The following is a 19,801-nucleotide window of genomic DNA, read 5'->3' as shown; positions in this document are numbered from 1 at the left end:
TCCAGAGCCCAGAGTATAGCATAGGTAAAGCTAGGCCCTTTTACAGGTGGCCAGGTTTAGAGGAGCTGCTATACTTGACGCCCAGCCCCTTTAACCAGATTTATGTTAACTCCATTGCAGCTTGGGGGACCACTGGCTGAAATGCTGTTTGGAATCCTCTAAAATGAATGGAGCTTCCCAGCAGGCTTCGACGTCTGTGCTCTCAGGTTCGTGAACCTACAGTGCAGACTTAAAAGCCTGCTGGATCAATTCCCCCTGTTCACAAAACCCTGATTTCTGAGGGCTTTGTAAACCCTTCAAGAAATTGGGTTTGTAGTTTATTATCATTTCTAAGGTGGTACCAAGGATGTTCTAGCCACCGGTTAATAAATTCACCAACTTAAATAGCAACAGAGGGTCCTGTGGCACCTTTGAGACTAACAGAAATATTGGGAGCATAAGCTTTCGTGGGTAAGAACCTCACTTCTTCAGATGCATCTGAAGAAGTGAGGTTCTTACCCACGAAAGCTTATGCTCCCAATACTTCATCTGAAGAAGTGAGGTTCTTACCCACGAAAGCTTATGCTCCCAATATTTCTGTTAGTCTCAAAGGTGCCACAGGAACCTCTGTTGCTTTTTACAGATTCAGACTAACACGGCTACCCCTCTGATACCAACTTAAATGTCAGTTAAGATGTTATAAATTTTAAACCAGCAAACCAGTTTGAAACTTTATGGAAAAGAAGCCGGACAGAAACAAATGTTAGAGATGTAATGACACTGATTTATTAAAATCCCATAATTCAAGTCCAGATTCATCTGTAGGTTCAAAGAAGCTTACAACTTTTCAGCAAGCCAGTGCCACCAGGAGCGCTGCCAGCTCTTCTGCCGCCCTAGGTGGCGGAAGGTCCCACCCCGAAATGCCACCCCCCACAGAGGCAGCGGAAGGTCCTGCCGCCGAAATACTGCCGCGGTCGCCGCCCCCCAAATTGTAGTGCTCTAGGCGACCGCCTAGGTCGCCTAATGGGTTGCGCCGGCCCTGAGTGCCACATTTTAAGAGAACTTAGGCCTGGATTTGCATGCAACTTTACCCAGGTTTGGGATACCTCACCAGCAGTTACCACACACTGGTATCTGAGAGACAGTAGTTATTTTTTAGTTTGTATTGGGTTAAACTGGAGTATTGCAAATACCCCTGTATAATAACTCAGTAAATGTTGATTTGTTAATCGATTTGAAGTGTTACCATTTTGTTTTAAAATGATGCTACACTCTCAATGTTACACCTGAGAGAGTATATTAGTCCAATATACAAACTGTACAGCAGGAATCAAGGTGTTGAGCAATGGCAATTCGCATTGACTTCAGTGGGAGCTGTTGATACCCAGCACTGCTAAAATCAGGTCCTAAATAGAAAAAGATTGTGGCTGGTACACAAGCTGGTGGTGGGGAGAGGGGAGAAAGGTGCCTGCACCACCTCTTGCAGCGTTATAAAGGACTTGTTCACAGTCTGATCCTTGCACTCTGTTCAGTGCAAGTGTAAGGCGATGAGTGACTCCTATGATGGACTCCAGTCAATCCAGAAGCCAGGAACTGGTTTGGTGACTCCCAGAGCAGGTCTGTAAGCCCCACAGGAGGAATAGCAGCTCAGTCTGCTCTGCTCAATGTCACTCCAGGGCTTGGAACACTCTCCTGCCTGTCTGTAGTAACAGACTTCCCAAGCCTTAGCCCGCTTCAGCCTTGCTCTTGCTCCAGCCCTGTTCCTAGTCCTGCTCTCACTCCTATTCCTAATCCGCTCCAGCCTTGCACTCACTCCAGCCTTGCTCCAGCCCCACTCTGGTCTCCTGATTCTGGCTCCAACCACTAAGCCAGACTGCCATGGCTCCAACTGCTAGGCCTGGCCATCCCCACCATTGTTTCTGACAGCAAGACTGCAGTGGTGGGGCTATAGGATAGAGCGGAGCACATTCTGCTCCCTGGGAAAAGGTATATTCATGGCTCTTCTTTGAGACTCCTGGGTCCTGTATGAAGCATTATGCTCCCTATAACTCCTATTAGTAGGTATGCCTCATTGGCTGACAGAGCTGTGCCTTATGGAAGTATGGTGCTCTTAGGTTTTAACCCATCTTTTTCCTGCCAGGGTACGCTATAGGATTTCAACAGAGTTGAGACAATGAGACATTCTTCTTGTACTCACCCCTGTATTACCTATAGTGTTAAGGATATGTATGCACAGATAAACTTTCTCTGTCTTCAGTGGGCATATGTACCTTTGGGCTCTGATGGTATATTCAGATTGATAAGAAAAGGAAATTGTTTCTTACCTTCCAATTTTATTTCTCCAAAATAGCATGTTCCTTGATCCTGGACTGTAAGTTGTGACCCTTTACTGGGAGCTCACAGGCAGCCAGATCTGTCAGTCACTGTGTCCCTCATGGAAGGGAGGGCAGGGCGATCATTCTACACAAGAATGAGTGTTTCAAGGCTGTTAAAATGTACTATGTAAACTGATTTAATGCCAGTGCAAATGGCATAAAAATGACACAGCATAGTCAAGAAGTGGCAACAATGTAAGAATAAATGCTGACAAATACTGACGTAAATGAAGATTATGTGCCTCTGTACTGGAGGACCTGCTATTATAGAGAGATCAAATTGACTGGTATGAAAAGTATTCCTTTTGTCCTTCAGCTTTCCTGATCCAGTACTGTCAGAATATGAATCACAGTGAGAGCTCTCTAAGGTTAGGGTGAGAGAAAAAGAAAGAAGGTGGGGTGACTGGCACATATAATAAGTGGTCCACATGGCAGCTTTACAAACCTGTTTTGGCAATGTACAGCGCTTTTTGGTCCAGAAAAAGGACACAGCATGGATTTGACATGCAGTGGCATTCATGGGGAGGATTTAGGCCTTTTGGTCTTTTATGCTTCTTAGCTATAGCTCCTGATCCGTCTCACAGTTGAATCCTTGGCTAGAGCCAGGATTTGCTCTGCACTTTGGGTGAGAGACCACAAATAACGCTTTGGGCTCGCAAATATACTTGTTTCTGGAGAGGGAAATTTTCTCAACCTAGCTGATAGCTAAGCCATGCCTCTGTTTTTGTTTTGGATTATGGACAAAATGACATTTGGGTTGTCTCTTTTGACCTGTGGAAATCTGTCTTGAATTTTGGAATAAAGTTTTGAGGTAGGCAGAGTGCCATTTGGCTTTCATTAAATGAGCTGTCTCTGAATGGAAAGGGCTTCTGGCTCAGATATTCACTTTGTCAATGTTATTGCAATTAAAAATTTAGCTTAATGTACAGGAAGTATAATAATAGTTTGAATGGAGATTGAATAAGTGCCTGAAGAAATAGGTAATAAAAAATCACGAGAGGAGGTAGGTTCAGACCTATGTTTTTAGAAATCTGTGAGTGAGAGAATGAGACAGGAGAGCAAGCCTGAGCTCCTTAAGATTGTCTTGAAATTGGACATTTGGTCCTCCAGTATGTTCTCTCTGAGTCCAAGGGTGATACCAGTTTGAGAAAATACAGGGTATTTCAAATGGAAAGGCCATATGCACATTAAAGTCCTGATCTGCACACCAATTCTGGAATCTGTTCCAGGTGTTGGAATGTAGACTAGAGGGAGATAATTTTTCAGTAGATAGTAAGGTATGGATGGTACCTGAATATCCTTAATTATTTCATCTTGCATTTCACAGCAACTATGTTATTTGGGATCATCTGATTTTACTTGCTTATTTTGAAAGACACAAAGTGGATTGAAGAAAAGGCTTAAAGTAGGGATTTGGGACAAAACTGAGATAGGGCATTTGTGGCCTCCTCTTTGTAATCTCTCCCCCTGGAATAGTGCAGTAATAGATTCCAATTTCTTGACCTTGTAAAATGGTAGAGCGGGTCTAACATTCCAGATCTCTGTCTGATAGAGTTGGGCAAGAATCCAGTCCCTGTCATCTGTAGCATCCCGAGTGACATCTTGGCTTGCCTTTGAACATACAGGGAATGGGACCCAACTAACATTACTGGATCAGGGGACATGCCTTTGAAGGAGACTGTAAATTGCATGGCTTTTTATGCTGGTTGGAGGTCCAGGGTATGCTGAATTCAATCTTAGATCAGCACCAAAAGTGTACTAGTCCATCAAAGAACTAAGAATAGCCTAGCAAATTATTTATACCATTGAATAGCTGTGATTCCCAACTTTCTCATGGCAATGGTGTTAGCCCTGGATGGTAACATAATGTTGGATCTTAAAATTGCATCACCATAATGTAAAGTGATTTTTTCTTTCATGAGTTTTACGCTAGAAACTAGTGCTTGTGGTAAAAATACATTAGGGGAAGATTCAGGGAAGCAACCATAAGGATGTGCAAATCACAAGTGCTAACGTGGTTGTTGTGACACATAGAGGATGTTTCAAACTTAGCCCCCCCATCTTGGTATCTGCAAGAAAGTGGGGAAAGCAGCTTTGGTTTCATTCTGGGGGTACATGGTGCTAAACTAGCACAAACTCAGGCTGCTCTGGGCATGCTCCCTTGCTAAGCAAATCAGCATCTTGTTGGCTTGCAATGATCATGTTGAGCTCCCCAGACTTGAACCTCACACAAGGGAGGCTGTAAATGTCATTTGGGGTCTTCTCAGATGGTTTACACCAGCAAAAAGCTGTCATCAACACTGGGTGAGATTGACCTTTTTCTTCTGGTATCTTTCAACAAAGCAAATGAAAGATATGATAGATAGGGTGGGGACTGAATGTGAAGGGCCCTGAAAGTGAATACGAGCAGATTATGTTCGATGTGACAGAGGAGAGGGAGCCAGTGGAGGGACTCAGAGAGATAACAGGGTGCAAGTGATGGGCTGGGAGAATGAATTTTGCCCCATCATTGTGAATGGATGTGAGTGGGACAAGTTTGCATTTGTCAAGGCCAGAGAGAAGGATGTTGCTGTAATTGAGATGCAAGATGATGAGTGCTTGGGTAGGAGTTTTAGTTGTGTGGACGGGTAGGAAAGACTGTATCTTAGAGATGTTATGCAGAAAGAATCAGCAAGATTTAGATATAGCTTGGATATGAGGACCTAGAGAGAGGTCTGAGTTGAAGAAGACATGCCGGTTATGGGCCTGAATGACAGGCAGGATGGTGATGCTGTCTACAGTAATCAAGAAAGGAGGTAGCGGCGAAGACTTAGAGAGAGATTAGGAGCTCTGTGTTAGCTATGTTTGCTTGAGTTGATGGCTAGACATCCACAAGTAAATGTCAGAGACACAGGCTGAGATTTTAATTTGGACAGAAAGAGACAGTCTGAAGCAGAGAGGTAGATCTGTGAGTCATCAGTATAGAGACGGTACTGTCATTGATTTTGTGTTTATGGATGAGATAACCTAGAGATGAGGTATAGAGGGGAAAGAGAAGGGGACCAAGCCCTGTGGGACCTCCACAGAAAGTTTGAGGGTAGATGAGTCTACTTTTTTCCTTCCTGTGAATTTTCAGGAGCAGGGGATGACTTGGTCCTTGCTATTTAGTTAGGGTTTTTAGGGATAATATTGCTGTGTTGCGATACAATGATAAAAACAACGAGGAGTCCTTGTGGCACTTTAGAGACTAACAAATGCATTTAGGCATAAGCTTTCATGGGCTAAAACCCACTTCATCAGATGCATGGAGTGGAATATACAGTAGGGAGGTATAAATACACAGATGTCAATCTGTTTCTTCACTTCACCAGGTGGGTATTGCTCCAATCCCTCAGGCAGAGACAAACACCTACAGGATCTCTATCAAGTGTTCTTAAAACTACAATACCCACCTGCTGAAGTCAAGAAACAGATTGACAGAGCCAGAAGGGTACCCAGAAGTCACCTACTACAAGACAGGCCCAACAAAGAAAGTAACAGAACACCACTAGCTGTCACCTACAGCCCTCAACTAAAACCTCTCCAGCGCTTCATCAAGGATCTACAACCTATCCTGAAGGATGATCCCTCACTGTCACAGACCTTGGGAGACAGACCAGTCCTCGCTAACAGACAGCCCCCCAACCTGAAGCAAGTTCTCACCACACAACAAAAACATTAATCCAGGAACCAAACCCTGCAACAAACCCCAGTGCTAACTATATCCGCATATCTATTCAAGGGACACCATCATAGGACCTAACCACATCAGCCCCACCATCAGGGGCTCGTTCACCTGCACATCTACCAATGTGATATATGCCATCATGTGCCAGCAATGCCCCTCTGCCATGTACATTGGCCAAACGCAAAAGAATAACTGGACACAAATCTGACATCAGGAATTATAGCATTCAAAAACCAGTAGGAGAACACTTCAATCTCCCTGGTCACTCAATAACAGACTTAAAAGTGGCAGTTCTTCAACAAAAAAACTTCAAAAACAGACTCCAACGAGAAATTGCAGAACTGGAATTAATTTGCAAACTGGACACCATCAAATTAGGCCTGAATAGAGACTGGGAGTGGATGGGTCACTACAGAAACTAAAAAAACAACAAGGAGTCTGGTGGCACCTTAAAGACTAACTGATTTATTTGGGCATAAGCTTTCGTGAGTAAAAACCTCACTTCTTCGGATTCATACAGATGCAGGCATTATATACTGACACATGGAGAGCAGGGAGTTACTTCGCAAGTGGAGAACCAGTGTTGACAGGGCCAATTCAATCAGGGTGGATGTAGTCCACTCCCAATAGTAGATGAGGAGGTGTCAATTCCAGGAGAGGAAAAGCTGCTTCTGTAATGAGCCAGCCACTCCCAGTCCCTATTCAAGCCCAGATTAATGGTGTTGAATTTGCAAATGAATGTTAGTTCTGCTGTTTCTCTTTGAAGTCTGTTTCTGAAGTTTTTTTGTTCAATGATAGTGACTTTTAAATCTGTAATAGAATGACCAGGGAGATTGAAGTGTTCACTTACTGGCTTATGTATGTTACCATTCCTGATGTCCGATTTGTGTCCATTTATTCTTTTGCGGAGGGACTGTCCGGTTTGGCCAATGTACATGGCAGAGGGGCATTGCTGGCACATGATGGCATATATGACATTAGTGGATGTGCAGGTGAATGAGCCCTTGATGGTGTGGCTGATGTGGTTGGGTCCTCTGATGCTGTTGCCAGAGTAGATATGGGGACAGAGTAGGCAACGAGGTTTGCTACAGGGATAGGTTCCTGGGTTGGTGTTTCTGTGGTGTGGTGTGTAGTTGCTGGTGAAACTAAATCAATTTGTTAGTCTCTAAGGTGCTACAAGTACTCCTAGTTGTTTTTACAAAACCTAATTTCCCCTTGCTAAATACTTCCTTCCTGTCAACTGTTTGAAATGGGCCATCTTGTTTACATTGGCTCATTAACACTACAAAAGTCATTTCCACCCCTTTTTGTCAACTGTTGAGAATTGCCTACTTCCAACTTAAATTAAATTGGCTCATTAGCATTGACCCCCGCACTTTGTAAGGCAACTCCCATCTTTCTGTGCTGTGTATTTATGCCTCCCTACTGTATGTTCCACTCCATGCATTTGATGAAGTAGGTTTTAGCCAACAAAAGCTTATGCCCAAATAAATTTGTTTGTCTCTAAAGTGCCACAAGGACTCTTCATTGTTTTTGCTGATACAGACTAACATGGCTACCACTCTGAAACCTGATACAATGACAGTCTTCCCCCAGTACCAAAATAAGACAAAACAAAACAAAACAAAAACCCTACAAAAAAACCCTCTGTGCTGCTTAAAAGTTTTTCTGTGTTTAATTTTTCTATTGAGTCCTGTAAAATCTGTCACTTATTTAAAACCTCTTCTGTTACATAAAATATTTTTAATAGAAAAATGATCTGGCATAGATTATTTTAAAAAGACATATAAGAACTTGGTGATTGATCTTCTCTTTTTAGTCATATTGGAAGTAAACGGAATTAGTCATTTTTTTTAAGTGAAACAAAAATTAATATACATTACTTCACTACAGCTAACTGAGTAATACTGAGAACTGTCCAAGGCCTTGATTCTGCAAAGATTTATGTATGTGTTAAACTGTGACCAAGTGTAGGGCATACTTTTACCTTGTGGAAATGGAGGCTTTGTAATAAGATTTTAAAATAAAATGAGAAATAAAACTTATCAAGGTTTTCTTTCTCTGTTTAAAAAAGAATCAGAGCTCTTATAATAGGGATATTAATGACAGGATTCAGATCCTTTAGCAGGAGTTTGAGTAGAAGTTACATGTCTTTAAATCCTATTTCACACACACACACACACACACACACACACACACACACACACACACACACACACACACACACACACACACACACACACACACTTTTAAAGAAGGGGAAGAAGAGTTGCCTAATGTTTGATTCACAATAAAGTGCCCAACCCTATAGTCCTTAAAAAATTCTAATTTTAGTCAGTTGGATTTTTCCTGGAAAAGGACTTCAGGATCAAGCCCCAAATCCGGCATGTTGGAGGAATTGGGGGTGCCGGTTAATCAAAAATTCCAGTTAACTAAAAGTTATACTTAACAATGGAATACCAATTTTCAAAGAATTAGAATTCAATAAAATGAATAAAGTATAAAATAGTATACAGGTACTCATCAATCCAGTAGTGGTTGGTTTCTTGAAACACTTAGGTATATACAGGTAAAGTTTTCTATACAGTAGGTTATTTTATAACACTACATATCACTATGGGCAGTGCATGACGTACACCCAGATCACTAAAAATACACTTAACACTAAAACTATACTGAACATAATTTAATCTTTCATTGATGATTCAGAAGGCACTCCAGGATCTCGCAGTGCCTCAGGGTCATCATGATCAACATCAATTATCATTGTAGATGTAGAAGGTGTAGAAGATTGGGCTGAATCTGTAATGACCCTATGGACACATTCTGGAAGCTGCTTTTTTGAATAAATCCCTGGTATCAGTTTGCTTACTTCTGCCTCTTTTGCATAAAAGTAGAGTGCAGAATGTGCAGTTGCATAACCTCCTGGGCAATATACTCGTCCTGGTTACTAGATAGAAGATTTGTATTGGGAGAAAGCAGAAATGCTGGTTAATAGAGCTTTCTGGTTGATCAAGTGCAGGATAACACAGGTTTTACTTATAAAACTTTTGAGTTACACAAATATATTCCCACTATAGTTCTTAACAAACTGATTAAGAATATCTCACTGCACCCAATTATATATTTATGGTAAGGAGTTTATTGAAATTATTTGCTATAGAAAAATAATAGGATATTTATATTATTGCAATGTATCTGTTTTACCTTTTAGTGTATGCTTTTTAAAAGAAAATCCAAGTAGGTATAGGTAAGAAATATGCTGATATTAAAAATGAAAAAAAATCCCAAATGTCTTAAATATCATTTTATAAGTGTTGTTTTATTTTATAGTTAAGAGAAACATTTTCTGAAATTGGGATTGTATGCAAAGTATTAAGCAAAAAACAAAATTCCTGCTTTACTGCCTTTATATGTTTGGCAAAATGATTTTCAGTTGCAAAGCTATGCAATAGTCATTCTTTTCTTTCAGTGTGTGTGCTGGGAATGTGAAGTGAATGTGGCCAGTGCTTTACTCCTCCTCCTGTGGGCCTCCTCCAATGAATGTTAAGGAAAATGCATAGAATATTGTCTCACTGCATTATAAAGCTCTCTTTTCTTTTTCTCTAATTCTTCCTTATTACATACTATAGGAAACTACTTCTATAAGATCATCTTATTTCTTACAGATGAATGATGCTATGGGATTTGAATTGCCATGGGTGTATTTTGTCAGTCTCGTCATCTTTGGGTCATTTTTCGTACTAAATCTTGTTCTTGGTGTATTGAGCGGGTAAGCATACACCTTTTTCATCATGAAAGCAGAGTCCTGAATTCAGTTGCTATGAACACACAGGTTATATTGTACAGGTGAGCTTATGTGCAGTGTTGATGTGGTTTAAAAAGAGCTTCCTCTCTTCCTGCAGTTGTGCTGTATACCTAAAGCAGAAACAGTTTACCATAACCAAGACATAGACCCTGAAAATAATGTACAGATACCAAAACCAGAGATTTATTTTAAAAAAAATTAAAATGTTACCAGCATATGGGCTTTGTGTTCGTACTTAACTTGAGGCTAAATTATATAACCCCCCCCCCCACTATAAATACCTTTCATTTAAATGTGATGTTTTAAAACATGCCTTCTGTTACAGAGCATAACATCTGCAAACTTATTTGGGTAAGTAAAGAAGTTAAATATGAGTCCACTTGTCTTAAAAATTAACTAAGCCAAATACCTAACAGATTTAATGGATATTTTCAGCATTCAGAAGAGGAACCAATTTTTCTTTTCCTAATAATATACAATGGAAAAAAATTAGAGGCTGATGTGTAACTAAGTGCTGGAGATGACAGATACTAAAAAGTAAGGTTTATTTTGGAACAATGCATACCTATGTGATCTGGCAGCTGCTAAAAGGACTCTGCTATTTAATGAATGGCTGAATCATAACTTATTTCCTTACATTTTACAGGTAAATGATGCAATAGGATGTGAATGGCCATGGATCTATTTTGTTAGTCTTATCATCCTTGGCTCATTTTTCGTACTTAACCTGGTTCTTGGTGTACTTAGTGGGTAAGCAGTTGAGTTAACGTTGTATATTCTGCTGCAACTTGTAAGGTGGCCTATGCATTTATTCAAGCTTCTCAGTGATGGCTTTTTGCATGTGTCTCAAATCTTATGTCATCCTACCAACGTTTGCTCTTTTGACTGAATTGTGTGATCCTTGTGCCTGTACCTATCTGCGACATCATGTGTGTTTACAGTGCTTGCCAAAAACTATTCATTAAATGAGGCACTAATTACCTCATTGTAAAATTACTTCCAGTAGTCAGATACATTATTTTGCACACAATGAGAGATGGATGACACCTGTACAAACATTTTTCCGCTAGGTAAGAACCATTGTCCCCTTCTGAAAGTCTTACTTGTGTTTTTGTTCAAATGTATATACAGTAAATTGAGCCCTCTTTATAATTATCAGTCATGTATAGCAACTATTTTTAACAGGTGCATCAGGTTCTTTAATATATAGAGAGGGTATGTTTGGATTATAAAGTTCCCTGTTCTGCAAAGTGTCCTATTCTGTCTTCTGTACTATAGTGCTGGGTATTATTAGTTCCCATTGACTTAAATGAGAGTTGTGGGCAACCAGCACCTTGCAGGATTGACCTTATACATTTATCTGAACTCAGCTGTCCATGTAACATGCTATTCAGTGATAAATTTATAGGCAGTTCATTGTTCCACGTACATAGAACCAAACACATGTTAGCCAAATACTAATGAACTGACTGGGTGTTTTTATCTGTGGAGTATAGTTATAAAACATGGTTTATGGTAAGGATCTTATACGTTTGTTTAAGAATAAAGGAAAAGATACTACAGGTATTTGAACCTAAACTGAAACATTAGATACTGGTGTGAATTATATTATCTATAGTTAACTATGAGTTAACAAGTGAGGTTTGGAACAATGGCTTCTTGGGAACTTTGGGCCAGATTGTACTGTCATTGAAGTCAATGGAAAAAATCCCTTTAATTTCAATGGGAGCAGGACCAAGCCTTATGAGAAAAAGCTAGAGTAGTTTGTGGTGTCACCAGACCTCGATTGTGTGCATAGCCTTCTTCACTATTTCTCCATGGTGTGCTTTTGATATTTAAAAAATATCACAATATTTTACAGAGAAAATATGTATTTTTAGAGAACCAAGCGCAAAATGTCCCATTACCCTGCTAAATATCTATTCTGTGAGATCCTGTTTGTCAAAGAGTTGGTTTTAAAAATATAATTTAAAAAATTACATGCTATTTATAGGGTAGGATTTCATTATGCAGAGAATTTGAGGAAAATAGGGAAAGTGATGAGTTACCTGAATGTCACAAGCCTTCTGTAAGGAGGAAGGGGAAGAAAAGGAAAAGAGAGACTGAATAAAGGCAGGTGATGATTGTCTGATTTAGGCCTCAATCCTACAAAGTCTTACACACATTCTTAGCTTATATATTGTGAACAGTCCCATTGATTTCATTATATTCAGTGACAAATGTGTAAGTCTTTGCAAGATTCAGGGGTTAGTTTTCATGTCACAATCTCACTGAAAAAGAGAAGTGAGAAGAAAGAAGAAGAGAGAGGAGGATGTTTGCTGCATGATTTACCTCTGATATGTTGATGCCAACATCTAACATTCCTTGTCACTCCAGAGCTCTCACTAAAGTCAATGCAGGACCAGGCTTTCAATGATCCTGTCCCCTGAGCCTCGAAAGGGTCATTAATAGCAATTATTTTCCTCCTATCCTGAGAAGCTGTGCTCTGGGAGCAATTAATTAAATATACCTCCTTTCTGCTGCCAGACTCAGATGCATTGTTATTGGTTTAGTTCTTATGTTTTTTTTAATTTGTAAGGAATAGTAATATCAGATTTGATATCATAATCCACACAAAACTTAGGAAATTCAAATAGACACTTATAGCCAATTTTAATGTTGAGATAGTAAAATTTAAATGTTTTATAAAGCTCGTTAACATTTTAAATGCAGTGAGGCCAGTTAAATGTTTTCTTTTGCATTCTTACTACTAAGTAAAGTTTTATTCCCTATATACTTAGAACAGGGACTCTGGCTAGAACTGGTGAAAAGGTAAAATAAAACTTTTTATCTGCTCCTGTATTGTATTTGCCAACCCAAACATTTGGGATAGAGATTCTAAAAGGCTAAATACAATTCCGTGCTGCTCGCCCAATTAGCCAAGTTTGGTAAAGAAGAATTTTGCAGGACGTAGATTTGCTCTGCAATTGTTGCAGCACCAGGCATGCAATATCTCCTGTTATGTGTGCCCACTCTGAGGCAGGTTAGTGGCCAGTGGATCCATGAAGTGGTTGATCCATTAGTCCAGAGATCTCATTCTTTCCCCAAGTCCCTGTCACCCACCTTCAACTGCAGCTGCACTGGGATGTCCATAGCACATGGGGTAAAGTCCTCTCAAATTTAGTTCCCTCCCCTATGCTGCATAAGTGCACTGGCTCAGTAGCACTTTGGGCCTTTTGTGACCCTGGAGGAATGAGCAGGGTTTGCCCCAAAATAAGCAATCTAACACCCTCATCTCCAGATTGTATGTGACTTCCATGTTTAAGAAAAATGACGTGAATACATTGTAATACAAATTCCACTTATATTTAAAACAAAATATAATCTACAGAGGTTCTCTTTAGGCCTGTTGGGATTTATGTGTAAAAAATCAATGTTAGCATAATCCTCAGGACCTGCTAGTATTTATCAGTTAAAAACTAGTGTTTTTCATAATGAGTCAGACATAAAACGTGTAGCACAAGTGTTCTTTATTCTTATCAGAAAAGTTCTCAGCGTGCCTTTCAGATTTGTTTTTTACCTTCTCCAAAATATCAAATGAAACTTAATTCATGATAAATCTAACAAATTGTTCTAAACTGACCAAAATCTAGTAGTACAAATATAACACCAACTGATTTAAAAAACATGGCTCTGCACACAGATATTTGGATTTTAAAAGCTGAAATCTGATTTGTGTCTTAACATGCCTTTTTTCCTTATGATGGCATTTTCTGTAGTGTCAAGTTATTCTGTGTACATTTAAATCTGTCTGCTGTTTTGATCTCTCTTTGCTGTTTTAACATACTCATTCATTATCTTTGCACTCCTATCTTATTCTGTGGCCACCTACACCATCATATTCTGTACTGCCTCTCTCTTTTGCACTGCATGTTTGATATGTTGTTTAGATATTGTACATGTGGATGACTCTGATGATTTGGGAGATCTTTTGTTTTACATCTAGCCCTTTCTGAAGGTGAGTATGTCCTGATCATCAATGTAAATTGTATCTCCTTAAGTAGTCATGCATTAAAATGAAATTAATAATTTTATTTTTAATGGCTGATATTTAAAATGAGAGCACTAACACAGAGAGGTCTCTATACCTAGTAAATATTTTAATTTTAAGAAACAAGCTGACAAGGGAGGATTTGTTCTAAATATTCCCTCCAATAGTAAACTTCAGTAGGGATTCACAAGCAAAAATTAGATCAGTATAAACCATTTTCCAGTAATTCACCTTATCAAAAGTCTTGCGTTTGCTTTCTCTTTATTAACCACTGGTCCCAATTGTGTCTTTCTCAAAGTGAAATCTCAATGGCAAAACTATTTTAGTTGCATGATACTACTACAAACAAAGTCTGGTTTGTCCTCATCCCTGTGCAGGTGCATAAGGGGTTGGCGGCAGAAGCCTTTCCATCTTGCACCTTTGTGCGTGAACGAGGCATGATCTTCTTGGGGAGAACTGCCACTCCAGCAGCAGCGGCTCCAGGCACCAGCGCTCCAAGCGCGTGCCTGGGGCGGCAAGCCGTGGGGGGCGCCCTGCCGGTCCCTGTGAGGGCAGCAGTCAGGCAGCCTTCGGCAGCATGTCTGTGGGAGGTCTCCGGTCCCACGGATTTGGCGGCATGCCTGCAGGATGTCCGCCGGTCCTGCGGCTTCGGTGGCAATTCGGCGGTGGGTACGCCGAATCCGTTGGAACGGCGGACCTCCCGCAGGCATGCCGCCAAATCCATGGGACCGGGGACCTCCTGCAGGCATGCCGCCAAAGGCAGCCTGCCTGTCGTGCTTGGGGCGTCAAAAAAGCTAGAGCCGCCCCTGCACTCCAGTACAATCCCTTGCAGCCCAGGAAAGAGTTATTGCTGAGTCAGTCAAAATTCTTCCATTGGCTTTTACTGCTTGTGACCATTCTGCATTCTCTCCACCACTGGACGCAGATTAAGGCCACAATCTGCCCCTAAATATACCTACTGTCTGAGTAAGATAATAGGATCAAACCTTCCAAACCCTGTTTTATCTTCCAGACAAGGTACTTTATTATCTTTCTGATACAGATAATACAAAGAAGAGTCATAAAAGTAAAGATCTGATGTTAAATGCAGTTTAAATAACTGGCAGTGCAGATGAGGCTAAGTCATACAAGCCTGATCCTGCAGTCAGTTGGAGATTTGCTTGAGTAAAGACTGCTGGATTGGACTCATAGCCATGCAGATTTTGTGTATTTTACCTAAGAAAAGTGTATGGCTCACTTCTTCATGTTCAGTATATATTGCATGTATTAAATGTTCACATAACACCTCTGTTCAGCATATGAAGGTGCAACAACCATTAAGAGGGCAGTCAGATGATTAATGGGTCATATATTACTATACAGCTCAAATACATTGTTTAGGATAAAACTAACTAATTTTTCAAATAAGAAAATGTAGAAATCACCACTGAATCAGGACAAGAATAAATGGTGTCACACAGGTTTAATATTTTTGAACACAGATAATGTGGTGCTCAGTCAATATTGGAGACTTCATAGTAGTAAAATGTCAGAAGTAAGTAGAGTTGAGCAAATACTGCAAACAAATCCCCATGAGTATTTGCTCACATTTTTGAATGACTGTATGTTGGCCATGCTTATGCCCCTTTAGTGTTCACTTTCCACAAATATTTGGGGATTCAAGCTTAATGCCACAAATATTTGCAGAAAGAGAATTTCAAAGTTGCATATGTACGTAAACACTGAGACTGGACTTTAATTTGCCCATATGAATATTCATGTAGCACACTTAAGTCTTTCAAGGTACCAGAGCAACATCCTGAGATTTGTCTGGCCAACCACAATTAACCAGAATAGCCTGATTGGTGAATGGTGTGTCTCAAATTCTCCAACAGAACTGTTCATTATGCAGCCATATATCTAATAAACTGGCAATATGAAAAAAAACCTGAATAATTTCAATGACAAATAAATTCAAGGAAATTGCAATCTGCCACCAGATATCCTGTGGGTGTAAAAGTAGGCTAAGGTCATCAGATAAATTATTCATAGTGAATCATTCACTCAGCTCTAGAATTTAGGAATAAGAATCAGGAAAAAAAGATACATAGGTATGCAATAATTATTTTGCGGTGACTGTTGTGGGCCACGTTCAGATGTGATTTGTAAAGCAGTGTAAATTAGACTCTCTTCGTTTCAGCCAGATTTCTTGAGACTTAGAAGTTAAAGTAGGATAACAGCAATGTTCAACTTACACCTTTTACTGACTCTTTGGGTTGAGACAGGTTGGGTAAGTAGATGCATAGATGTAAGGGAATCTAACCACTTAAGAGAGTCTTATGCTCAACTCAGCAGGGTTCAGCTGGAAGCCACACCTGAAAGTATTTAACAAGTAGGGTGACCAGACACAAATGTGAAAAATCGGGACAGAGGGCGGGGAGTAATAGGAGCCTATATAAGAAAAAGACCCAAAAATCGGGACTGTCCCTATACAATTGGGACATCTGCTCACCCTATTAACAAGTGAATTCTAACTCCGCTGTTGGCTGCAGGCTGCTGTTTCCATTGGAATTACTGTCCGCTAGTGAGAAAAAGGAAAGTGAAATGTCTGCTGGTGCTTGTTTAATTGTCATCAAAGCTGACATTTTTATCCATGGCAATGGGTGTGAACAACAGCTGGTAGCTAGCAGCGGAGTTGTAAGACATCTTGTAAGTATTACTTTTTTGTGACCCATACACCTGACACTAAAAGAAGCTTTTCATCTCCAAAATGCTTAACCACTGTTCCTGCATAATAGTGCATTGCTGGCACAAACGTGCTGCCAGTCCACAAGATGACATAATTTTGGCTCTTTTATTATAACTGCTTCTTTCATGAGACTGATCCAAAACATGCACATTCACTCATCTCCTTCAGAATAGCCTTCAGCAATCTGACAGGCAGGCAGGGAAACATTAGCTGAGCATTCACACTATGGGCCACATTTTCAAATTCACGTTGTTCTTGCAGTATTTGTCCACGCGGAGCCAGATGCTTACCTGAAACCGAGGAGGGCTTGGCTGCTACAAAGCTGGTCTTTGCCACCTTTGCATTCCCCTTATTATCGCCGTGGAGCCAGGGGAGCTACTCAGGCCAGGGGCTGACCACTTTTTGGTTGGGCTAAACCTGAGTGGTGCTGAGACCTCATGTGCCTGGTTGCAGTGCCATTCACTCATATTTGGAGAGGGTGGGGGGTCAGACTGTTGTAGAGGAGTGAAGGGATGCCTAAGCAGGGAAGAGGAGATCAGGTCGGGGAGAGGGGACAAATCTATGCTCCGCAAAAACTTTAAATGGTTCTCTGCAGCCCCTGCCCTTATCCTTGTATGATCTGTCTTGGATCCCCTTGCGTACCCTAGCACAGCCTGTGGTCCTGACGGTACCCAGAATTCGCTATATATAGGGATCTGTGGTCATGCTTTCTTTTGCTAGCTGTGTCCACAGGGCCAGACACAGGGAGGTGGGTGTGGGGTAGCAGGCACTGCAGTTGCTCTGCTCCATTCAAGGATCTCCCTAGGCAGGTGGACTAGGCAAGGTATTTTTAGGGCAGCTTTGCACTGATGGAGCAGCACATAGTTCTCCTATCACAGCTGAGGAGCTGGTCCACAGGATCCAATTCTGAGAGATACTGAAGGTTTCCAGAGAGGTGCTTAGCCCCTCAGAAGGTGGGGCCCACACACTCTGAGCTCATAAATCCCAAAAAGTACAAGGCACAGAAATTGATAGTGGGTCTTGTTTGTACTGATCTGTGTTACAACTTAAAATGAAATAGAATATTAAATACATTACCCAAAAAACAGGGTGTGGAGGGGAAATGCATAAACATACATATACCTTTCAGATACCTTTTCAAGTAAAAATAATATTTTTCAATATTAATTCACTAATTCAATATACACTAACCTGTTTTTCTGTGAACAAAGAAAATAATAAATGACAAAACTTCATTATTTATTTATCAAGAGGCATAGTTTTTAATGATGCATGATAATCTATTCCTCAAGACAGTCCTTATCATTGGAGGTTGTATTCTGCTGAAGGCATTAGTACTTCTTTGGGTAGCCATGGGAACAAATAAGAAGATCTTTCAAACACACATTAATAAATCTCTGTAAGTTGCATTTACTTCCTTACTTAAGAACACCAAAGCATATGATTTGACATGTCCTTATATATATATCCTTCTACATGAAAGTCTTACAGGTTACTAAAATAGTTTTAATTTTTTTTTTGCATCTCATTACTATGACACTATTTGCAATGCAGCAATATATGTGTAAAATAATTCTAGGAACTAAGAGCACAGCACTCACACATGCTAATCTCACCCGCAATGATAATCAGTTCATGTAATGTAAAATATGCTAGCCAAGATAAGCATGTACGCCTAAGAATCCTTGTCTACAGTACACATGGAAAAATCATAGAAAAAGACATTTAAATAATGATACACAAAATAGAAAATGGCAGTGAACTGTCATCCATAGTCTCCTGGCTAAAGGAAAATGAACAGATTTTGACAGTGTTCCTTTTCTTGGCAGAGCAAAGGCTTAATAGAAAAAAAGCAAAAGGAAAAGATAAAAAGTACATAAATAAACAAAGCATACATGAGAAAGGAGAGGAAATGGTATTCAGCTCTAGAATTTTGCAGGTTATGAACTGAACTATGTTATTTTATTGTTGTGCGAGTGATCACATGGCTGACTGAAATAAAAGTCTCTGACTTCGCCATAACATTAAAAAAATAAAGCTTGATCCTGTGAGGTGCTGATCACTTCTTGGAAGGTGGTGAGCACAGTCAACTCCAAAAATGTTATGGGTCTTGAGGGTGCTCATTACATTCATAGAATTATAGAATATCAGGGTTAGAAGGGACTTCAAGAGGTCATCTAGTTCAACCCCCTGCTCAAAGCAGGACCAATTCCCAACTAAATCATCCCAACCAGGGCTTTGTCAAGCCTGACCTTAAAAACCTCTAAGGAAGGAGATTCCACCACCTCCCTAGGTAACCCATGCCAGTGCTTCACCACCCTCCTAGTGAAAAAGTTTTTCCTAATATCCAACCTAAACCGCCCCAGCTGCAACTTGAGACCATTACTCCTTGTTCTGTCATCAGGTAACACATTGGCAGATTGAACCTATTAAAAGATGTAGTAACACACATAAAAAGCACCCTTCCACAATGTATCTTCCGCTAATAAATCCATCATGCCTTTGTTTAGTGCTGATTCAAAAAGGTTCCTTCCTAGGAGAAATGCAGCACACCTTCAGGTTGCCCACACACATAGCAGGACAACTCCATCATAGAACAAGTAGGTCTCCACTTTACAGTCATGTGTGCTAACAAGCCAGCATCTTGCATTGAGCTGGCTTCATGCCATTCAAGGAGTCCACTACCCCCGCAGAAGTCTGTCACCTCTTGCTGCATTCCTTTGTGCAGCAGAACTGCACCAGGACTGCCATGGCTAGAATATACTGTATATTTTGCTCAATTGCTAACTCTAACTGACTACATTAACTAAATAAAGGAAGTGAATATCATAATGTTTTCCTTATAAAGGACCCAATCCTCCTTACTTGAGCTTAACTCCCACTGGGATCAATAGGAGTTCAGGATAAATAAAGACTGCAGGATCCAGCATACAGTTATTTTAGACGTGCAACAGAGCAAGTAACTATACTGTATATAAAAACCCAGTCATTAAGGATATAGTCTACATTATAGTTTGTCTATTTTATTTGTCTCTCTGTTTCATGGTATATGTGCAACCGGGTGTGAGTGCTTGTGTATATTTATTTGTACTGTTTAAAGTTTGAATTCTTTGTCTGATTTGAGTCTGCTAATTCATTGATTGTTTTGGTTACTACTCCATGAAACCCTCTCTAT

General features: G+C 40.2%; 1 protein-coding gene across 13 annotated transcripts in view; it reads left to right on the top strand.

Annotated features, from left to right (window-relative positions):
- CACNA1D (calcium voltage-gated channel subunit alpha1 D) overlaps nucleotides 1–19,801 on the top strand; it is a 392,778-nt gene that overhangs the window by 212,083 nt on the left and 160,894 nt on the right. For 7 of the 13 annotated variants that reach the window (XM_065551032.1, XM_065551031.1, XM_065551034.1 and 4 more), the window contains exon 8: nucleotides 10,515–10,618. The exons of 2 other annotated variants lie outside the window; for them this stretch is intronic. In XM_065551032.1, coding sequence (XP_065407104.1) covers nucleotides 10,515–10,618 — 104 coding nt within the window. Of the gene's footprint in view, nucleotides 1–9,728; nucleotides 9,833–10,514; nucleotides 10,619–19,801 lie in introns of all 13 variants that reach the window. 4 more of the 13 variants (XM_065551033.1, XM_042849784.2, XM_042849783.2 and 1 more) reach the window with 1 other exon arrangement.

This window comes from Chrysemys picta, chromosome 7 (genome assembly GCF_011386835.1).
Source record: "Chrysemys picta bellii isolate R12L10 chromosome 7, ASM1138683v2, whole genome shotgun sequence".
Lineage (NCBI taxonomy): Eukaryota > Metazoa > Chordata > Testudines > Emydidae > Chrysemys > Chrysemys picta.
The sequence above is the reverse complement of the archived record's forward strand: the minus strand, read 5'-3'. Positions and strand labels throughout refer to the sequence as shown.